Here is a 9,528-nt window from a genome sequence, read left to right as displayed (position 1 = left end):
AAAGTCTAAAATTTGGTTAAATAAGAGTTTATATGCAAGTGGGGATTAGAATAGCATACAGCTTTAACCATTTTAAAAAATAAATACAACACATGAAATCTGTGTATGTGTGCATGCATTTGTGTGTGTTAAAAACTAAAATTGCACTGCTTGGGAGCGCGGCGGCGCTCCCGCCAAGGGTTCGGATCCCATGTGGAGACCGGTTCCCGCTCACTGGCTGAGCACGGTGTGGGCGCAACACCGAGGGTTGCGATCCCGTTACTGGTCAGTAAAAAAGACAAAAAGGAAAAACAAACAAACAAAAAAAAACTAAAATTGATTTCTTAAACAATCTATCTTGGAATATCTATTTATTCTGATATCTATGATGTGATTTAATGTATCAAATAGAGTTAAATAACACATGGTAAAATGTTTGGCTAAATTTCTAGTTTCTACTTTAAAAGCCATAAATCTGTTGAGATAAGATTAAAATAAGAAACCTAATATATAACGAGCACATTCAGTGAATATATCAGAAAATGTAATTACAAAAAATTCTAAAATGCATCTCTGCAAAATATTATGCATTTTGCCTAGTGTATAGGCCCTGTATTTTCTGAAAATGTAGATTCCCTCTGTGCATTATTTAACTTTCAAATAAATGAATGGCAAGGTCTAAAAGTATAGATAAATTCTGTATAGGACAGAATTTACAGAGTGACACAGAAGGACAGAATGACAAATAGGAAGGGAAATTTCTTCTCTGTTCCTCTCTGTTAATGCACATTTTTAGAACAAAGCTGAACAATGTTTAATTTACTATCAGCATGATGTCCATCAGAGAAAAATAAATAAAAAGAAAGCTTTCATGCCTGGTTACAATTTTTTCTTTGTATTTTCTATTTACTTTTGACACTTGAATTTTTTTCTGTAGTTTTAGATGGTTTATTCATTATTAAAAACATATCAGTGAATTTCCATAATTTAAAAATTTTCATTATTCCAACATGAATGTGATAAGGACAAATATAAATCAAATGATGGAATCATGCTAATTTTTTATAAAAGAAAAGTAAGCAGAGATAATTTTTGGACCTTTACTTTTGAATTACAGTAACCCATCCATTTTTTATTTGATAGGTAACAGTTAACAATAGAAAAGACATAAATTTTTTTTTTTTTTGTCTTTTGTCTTTTTCCGTGTCCGGCAACGAATCGCAACCCTCAGTGTTGCCCCCGCACTGGACCGGGGACCGGCAACGGGACTGCAACCCTCGGCGTCGCTCCCGTGCCTCGCTCAGCCAGTGAGCGGGAACCGGTCTGTATGTGGGATCTGAACCCTTGGCGGGAGCGCCGCCGCGCTTCCCAAGCGGCGCACTATCCAGTGCGCCACCGGGCCGGCCCGAAAAGACATAAATTTTAAAAAACTGATTATAGCAACAGATATCTGATTCTATGATGGTAAAGTAAAGCAGCGATATGGATGCACATCTGATCTTTGTAAAAGTTTCAATGAACAATCATCTCTTCCAGATGGNATTCAGTGAATATATCAGAAAATGTAATTACAAAAAATTCTAAAATGCATCTCTGCAAAATGTTATGCATTTTGCCTAGTGTATAGGCCCTGTATTTCCTGAAAATGTAGATTCCCTCTGTGCATTATTTAACTTTCAAAGAAATGAATGGCAAGGTCTAAAAGTATAGATAAATTCTTTATAGGACAGAATTTACAGAGTGACACAGAAGGACAGAATGACAAATAGGAAGGGAAATTTCTTCTCTGTTCCTCTCTGTTAATGCACATTTTTAGTCCAGAGAGAGAACAAAGCTGAACAATGTTTAATTTACTATCAGCATGATGTCCATCAGAGAAAAATAAATAAAAAGAAAGCTTTCATGCCTGGTTACAGTTTTTTCTTTGTATTTTCTATTTACTTTTGACACTTGAATTTTTTCTGTAGTTTTAGATGGTTTATTCATTATTAAAAACATATCAGTGAATTTCCATAATTTAAAAATTTTCATTATTCCAACATGAATGTGATAAGGACAAATATAAATCAAATGATGGAATCATGCTAATTTTTTATAAGAGAAAAGTAAGCAGAGATAATTTTTGGACCTTTACTTTTGAATTACAATAACCCATCCATTTTTTATTTGATAGGTAACAGTAAACAATAGAAAATACATAAATTTTAAAAAACTGACTATAGCAACAGATATCTGATTCTATGATGGTAAAGTAAAGCAGGGATATGGATGCACATCTGATCTTTGTAAAAGTTTCAATGAACAATCATCTCTTCCAGATGGTATAAGCATAACACTTCTAATTCCTTTGAAAACTGTCTTGTAAGAACAGACAACTCAACTGTGTTGGATTTAAAACTCTGCCTTTGCTAGTTAGGCTGATTTTGTATAATGACTGAATCGGATGATCATTGGCTTAAATATTTATCTCCAAAAAGCAAACATGGTTAATACTTAATTTAAATCTTTTCAGGCAGGTAAGAAATTCTTCTATTTAAAAATGCATTTATTCAATAAATCTGTATGGAGTCCTTCCTCAGTGCCCATTTCTAGAGATCCATGTTGAGTTAGAAACAATCTCTGCATTAGGGACCCAGCAGTATTTCTGCATAGAAAGAAAGCTAATAAACGAAGTATTCGTTGCAATTGGGGACTTCAAGCATTGCTTATGAATCTAAATAAACTGTTATTAAAGTATAGATATTGCTAATTCTGGTAGGATTTATTGAATCTATAGCTGCTGAATTTTGTAGCGATAATAATAAGCCTGCTCTTTAAAGGAGTGTGCAGTGAAAAAGTTCCCAGTACATATTCCCCAAAAGAGTAATTTTTATATAAAGTTGAATTAGACTAAGAGAGACATGAATATCTCATCACAGATAAGTTCATGGAAAATGTGTGAGAAGAAAAATCTATGCATGAATTTCAAATTTTTTTTGCATCAAAATAAACTTGTACTGGGCCGACCAGTGGCTCACTCGGGAGAGTGCGGTGCTGGGAGCGCAGTGGCACTCCTGCCTCAGGTTCGGATCCTGTATAGTGATGGCCGGTGCGCTCACTGGCTGAGCGTGGTGCGGACGACACCAAGCCAAGGGTTAGCTGCTGAATTTTGTAGCGATACCCTTACTGGTCACAAACAAAAAATAAAATAAAATAAAATAAAAAATAAACTTGTACTATCTTGTTAAAACCATGTCTAAAGAGGATCTAGTTGGAGGTACTAAGAAGGTAAGACATCAGTTTGAAAAGAGCTCCTATCACAGCAACATGAATTCTGCTAAAATTGAAGCAAGAACAAACATCAAATTTATGGTGAAGCTTGGGTAGAAAAATGGTGACATCACTGATGCAATTAACAGCAGAAACAATAGCTGGCATCGTAGACATCTCAATTGGTTCAACTAACACAAATATGACTGAAAAATTGCTGTTGAGCAAACTTCCTGCTTGATGGACGCCAAAACTGTCATGCCTAGATAAGCTGCAGATAAGAGCAGAGCTTTCAATAGACGTTTTAAACAAGTGGGATCAAGATCCTGAAGCATTTCTTTGAAGAACTGTAGCAGAAGGTGAAACATGGCTTTTTCAGTACAATCTTGAACACAAACCATGAACAAAACAATGGCTACCAAGAGGTAGAAGTGATCCAATCAAAGAAAAAGTGGATTGGTCAACAGCAAATGCTTTTTCAGTACAATCTTGAACACAAACCATGAACAAAACAATGGCTACCAAGAGGTAGAAATGATCCAATCAAAGAAAAAGTGGATTGGTCAACAGCAAAGGTCATGGGAACAGATTTTTGGTATGCTCAAGGCATTTTGCTTGTTGAATTTCTGGAGGATCAAAGAATGATGACATCTGCTTATTATGAGAGTGTTTTGAGAAAGTTAGCCAGAGCTTTAACAGAAAAAGGCATGCTTCATAAGAGTTCTCCGCCACGACAATGCTCCTGCTCATTTCTCTCATCAAATGGGCAATTTTGTGCAGTTTCTCTGAGAAATCATTAGGCATCCATCATAAAGTCCTGATTTGGCTTCTAATTTCATTTTGTTTTCTAATCTTAAAAAATCTTTAAAGGGCACCCATTTTTTCTTTAGTTAATAATGCAAAAAGACTGCATTGACATAGTTCAATTCCCAGGACTCTTAGTTCTTTAGGGTTGGACTTAGTTCTTTAGGGCTGGTTTCACCACTTACAAAAGTGTCTTGAACTTGATGAAGATTATGTTTAAAAATAAAGTTTATATTTTTAATTTTTATCTTTTAATTCCATTTTTCTACTAATTTTTTCAAGTTCCCTTGTATATTCATTAATAATTACTTTCATTTGAGATGAATCTGTCTTGCCTTTGGATACTGTTTCTACTCGATCGAACTATCTTGTGACAAAGTGACACATTTGTATGTAGGGTGAAAAACATGGCACATCGTATTTCTGACAGGAGATAGAAGATTGCAATGAAGGAATAATTGTCGTACAAAAAGGTCATATTCTATCATCTCTTGTATCTAATTTTGAAAGGCACTCTTTTTAGATGCATAGCTTTTATAATGACATTTATTAATACAAAAAATAAGTGAAAAACATATATTTATTAACTTTATAGTCTGACCTGTATGATCATTCAAATATGGATACATATACTCAGATATGTGCAGTTGAATATGTAAAAATGTATATCTAGAATGAAATGTTGAAAGAGACATAGAAAGCAGTAGAATTACATATTTAATGTTAGATATCTTTGTGTTAAAATTTTCCTGAATTTCAAATTAGTTAATCTTTAGAAAGGTCTACAAAGTAGAAGAATGTGTAGTCATTCATAAGCTTGATAAATGTAAAATATTAAAAATATTTATGAGGTGATTGGACTAAAAAAATTCCTACTATTTTCTTGCTACTTTTCGCGAGTGAACTATTAGTGGTTTTTTAGAATAACTCTTCCTCATTCATTTGGACTATTTGAGTACTCTTAAATATAGTTCATATTAGAAATGTAGGATGAATGGGTTTTTTTTCTTTAATAACCAATTTCCAATTTCCAGAGTAGTGACTTAGTATCATTTTAACCAAATATCATATCCAAAAAGTTTTGTTTAATTTCTTTCTCTCTTTCTCTAATCAGCCCACTGGTCAATCTTAGGATCCTTAAGAGTGTAACAGCCAGACTTTATGTGCCTATGATATGTGATGGAGTTTGGATGCTATTATCCCCCCAAAACTCATCCCCAATATAGCAGTGTTGGGAGCTGTTTGAGTCATGGGGGTGGATCCCTCATGAATGGATTAATGCTCTCCCTGGGGAGTGAGGGCCATGAATGAGTGAAATATTATTTCTGTCTTCCACAAATGAATTGAACTTGAATCTATATAAAAGTCTTTACATTTAACTTCTCATCCATAGAATATGTGAAGAGTAAAGGTAGGTAGTATGTTCAAAGCATAAGACATTTTCCAGTACAACTGGTTCAGTTTTTTCAATAAATCTATTGCATAAAAAATAAAAAGAAAGAAAAAGAATATGGGTATGTTTTGATTGAAAGGACTTGAGAGAATGTGAGTGAATTTTGTTCAGATCTTGATACAAATGTAATCTAACTGCATAATGATCTTTTTTTTGACAACAGGGGAAATTTGAAAATGGAGTAGCATTACATGATAGTAAGGATTATTTAAAATTTTTGTTTAGTGTAAAAATTCAGTTGTGGTTGCATAACAAAGGATCCTCACTTATTTATTTTAGATTGTTTACTGAAACATTTAGAGAAGAAATGATATGATGTCTGGGATTTGTTTTAAAACAGCAGCAGACAAATACAAAAGAAAACAGGAGAATAGATGAAATTATACAAAAATGTGGATTGGGGGCTGGCCCGGTGGCGCACTGCTACAGTGCGCCGCTTGGGAGCGTGGCGGCGCTCCTGCCAAGGGTTTGGATCCCACATACAGACCGGTTCCTGCTCACTGGCTGAGTGAGGTGCGGGCGCAACACCGAGGGTCGCGATTCTGTTGCCGGTCCCGGTCTGGTACGGGCGCGACACTGAGGGTTGCGATCCGTTGCCAGACACGAAAAAAGACAAAAAGGAAAAAAAAAAAATGTGGATTGGTATTGAAGTTGGACGTTGGTTTTGTTACTTTTTTAATATGTTCAGAAATTTTTATATTGAAATTTTTTTAAAAAGTTAAAAAATTTCTTCAACAATGTTAGAATTGCATAATCTTCCATGAACATATGTACCATGCAATCATATAAATATTGTTAGTAATAAACATAAAATTGAGGAAGAATATGGTAGAGAAGAAAAAGCAAAACTTTTGAAACATATCTGGATGTGATTGCTTGCTTTCCTATTTGCCTGCTGAGTGAACTTGGGTAATCTTATCAATCTCTCATAGTTACAATTTCCTTTGGTATAAAAGAAATATAGTATTTTTTGCACGGCTAAAATAAGACAGTCTTTGAAAATGACTAACAAAATGGCTGGAATATATATTGAACTCGGTAAGTTTTCCCATAGTAAATATTGTGATGATAGTAAATAATATGATGATGTTGATATTGTTATCATTCTCATTTCAGAATTCTCATTTGGTCTTGGTTTAAAACTCCATTAAGTCAAATGAATCTAACATTTGATCTAACACTTATTGGCATTTTGTGATCTAACACTATCTGGTATCTCCAGAAAAGGAATCATATCACACTCCTTTCCATAAAAGTTAATGATCCTTAATAGTCACTTGTTCAACGAATATTTTTTGAGCATCAACTATGTACAGGCACAGTCCCTGCTCTAAGAGTTGGGAATACAATACTGAAGAAGATACACAATGCTTCCGTCCTCAGGCAATTAATACTCTAGAAGGAACACTGTACTATGATTGGAAACATACGACAATGAGTTACAATCTGTACAGAAGCACTGGGTTGAAAAATTTGAAAATGATAAATCCATACCAAAATCAATATTCTCAGCTAAAATAGGAGATTCACTATATTTTTCTAAATATCACAACCATTAAACCAATTTTTAGTTTATAGCTTTTACATTTTCTTATTATACATTCTGTTATTCATTTTCTACATGTGCCAAAAAATAAATAAACATAGCAAATTATTTTAAAAATATGATAAATTTTAGTTAGTGAAACTGGGTTACTTTCTTTCCATTATTTATTTTCTAAACTTGCCTATGATTTTTGTACAAATATTTCTGTATGAGTTCAAAAAACCTGAAATATAGCATAATTTTTGAAGATATATATAATTTTAAATCTGTGTGTTTAGATGTAGTTACACATTATAATATTTATCACTGATTAAATATTAATAAATTAATAATTTATTTAATTATTTGACAGTTTAATATTAGCAATTAAAGAGAAAAATAAATGATGATTTATTTCCTTCCTTCATATGCAGTATAGTCAGGTAGACAAGCAAATCTTCAGTTGGACCAGAAAGCTATATGATATCATTTTCAAATTTCTGCAGCTAAATTGTTCAATTTCTTCAGCTCAGTTTATGATACAACTTTTCTGGAATAACAAGGCAGGCAAATATTTTAAAATCTGACCTGTGATTAAATTACTAATGTTAACCTACTGGATAATTTAGTTATTTCTTTTTCTTCCCATTGAGTAATTTCTCTCCATCCTCTCTACTACTGCAAAATTTTAGGAAAGCCCACTAGACTTTCTGTTTTGAAGGTAGGTGCCACATAGGTTTTTGTTTTTTTAATTATAAGCCTGAAAGACTTTTAGGAAAGCCCACTAGACTTTCTGTTTTGAAGGTAGGTGCCACATAGGTTTTTGTTTTTGTTTTTGTTTTTTTAATTATAAGCCTGAAAGATAAATTTAAAAAACCCTTTCATGTTGTGTTCATTTTAAAATTACTCATATTATGATCCTGCTTAATAGGATGTTATCAGCCTAACTTGTGTGTCTTTTTCTATATTAGCTTTTATCTTTATAAGTACAATTGTTAATGTACGTTTTTATCATTACAGGCAGCTGTTTACTTTAAATTTTAAATAGGTATCATGATGACTTCTCACTACATTGACGAATCAAGGATTTTATGTCTGGTGAGTTCCAGGAGATGATTTTGTTTCATATCCTAATGAGAGACCGGTAGAGAATAGCCATTGCAACGGTCAATGTGCTCATCAGTTCATCTTATTCATTATAAGTTATGACAGACAAAGGTAGTAAAATAGAAGAGAGAGTATAGGTCAATAACTTTTATGGGAGCTGGGGAGATGATTCTTTGCTTTATTGTGGGCTCCCAGGAATAAAGAAGTCTTTGCCCTTACATAGCCTACAATCTAGTAGAGAGATAACAAGACTCAAAGTGAGAGGTCACAGATGAATTAGAGGAAAATCATAGACAGAAATCCTGTCTTGTTTCTGAAACTGAACAGCATATGGTGCAGTTTCATTATAAAGTTTTCTTTCTATTATTTCACAAAATGGTTAAGCCCTCTGCTCTTCCTGAATGTTGAAAATATTTTGGATTCATGAGCCCAACTCCATTCACTCTTGCTCAAATTGTTTAAGGGGAACATCTCTCTTACCTAAAATATCTTTCATCTTCAGGAAGGTTTGAAAAGCTCTGCTGATATGGGTAGCCAGGAATTCAGGGGAAAAGTAAAATCAGATTTTGGTTATTGAGCATTGAATCTAATTGCAGAGCTGTTACTAGACCTGCACATACCTCACAGTGTGGGTCAGCAGGTCAGGTTCAGCAAGTGCCTGAGTTGTCACTGACTGTTCTTTTCCTCTCTGTGTGTGCCCAGTAGAGAGACTAGACTCAGGCTAAGACAAATGCACACATTTTTTTTTTTTTTGGTGCTTTAAAAAAAAATTGGTATGTTTACTAAAGTCATGAAAAAGTTCCAATGGATGTACTAAACTCTCTAAAGAAGACTGTGTATGCAGTTCCTAGAAAACTTCCCTGTACAGATGTATATTAACTCTTCCAGTAATTAGCTTCAAAATAACTATATGAGAGAAAAGACTGGGTAAAATAGGTAATGTTTTCTACCATCACTCAAATCAAATGTTGAAATAACAAAGAAATTAAGCATTGGACTGGATAACTGATTCCTTCATTATTTCAATCCATAAACCACACCAAGGAGAAAAAAGCTGTCTCGTGTACACCCTCCCACTCATGCCCATGTATCACACGCTTGTGTGAACTCAAAGACCTCTCAAAGAAATGAATGGAAAGAGTGGTCCCAAGTTAACTGAGGAACTGAATTGGTGATGTTTGATATTTTTGAATATTAAAAGTAAATGAGGGTTAATATTAAAATGGAAGTAGAGTCATTGCCATTTATACAAACAGTATGTATAATAACGTTTCAACTTCAGAAGACCAGGAGTACCTTGCAGATGAGATGAGCACTGGACCCCACTTTGATAAAGACACTTATACACATGAAAGTTTATAAGTAACTTAGCCCCTACTTCCCATTTAACATTTCTAAAAGATTTAGAAAG

At 33.7% G+C, this 9,528-nt stretch overlaps 1 protein-coding gene across 1 annotated transcript in view; it reads left to right on the top strand.

Annotated features, from left to right (window-relative positions):
- Positions 1-3,210: 3,210 nt before the first annotated feature.
- The window catches only part of LOC103610123 (proteinase-activated receptor 1-like), a 21,783-nt gene continuing 15,465 nt past the window's right edge, over positions 3,211-9,528 (top strand). The window contains 1 exon segment of the mRNA XM_008594355.1: positions 3,211-3,246. Within this exon segment, the coding sequence (XP_008592577.1) occupies positions 3,211-3,246 (36 nt within the window).

The sequence above is a fragment of the Galeopterus variegatus genome, unplaced genomic scaffold (assembly GCF_000696425.1).
Source record: "Galeopterus variegatus unplaced genomic scaffold, G_variegatus-3.0.2 Scaffold10629, whole genome shotgun sequence".
NCBI lineage: Eukaryota > Metazoa > Chordata > Mammalia > Dermoptera > Cynocephalidae > Galeopterus > Galeopterus variegatus.
The sequence above is the reverse complement of the archived record's forward strand: the minus strand, read 5'-3'. Positions and strand labels throughout refer to the sequence as shown.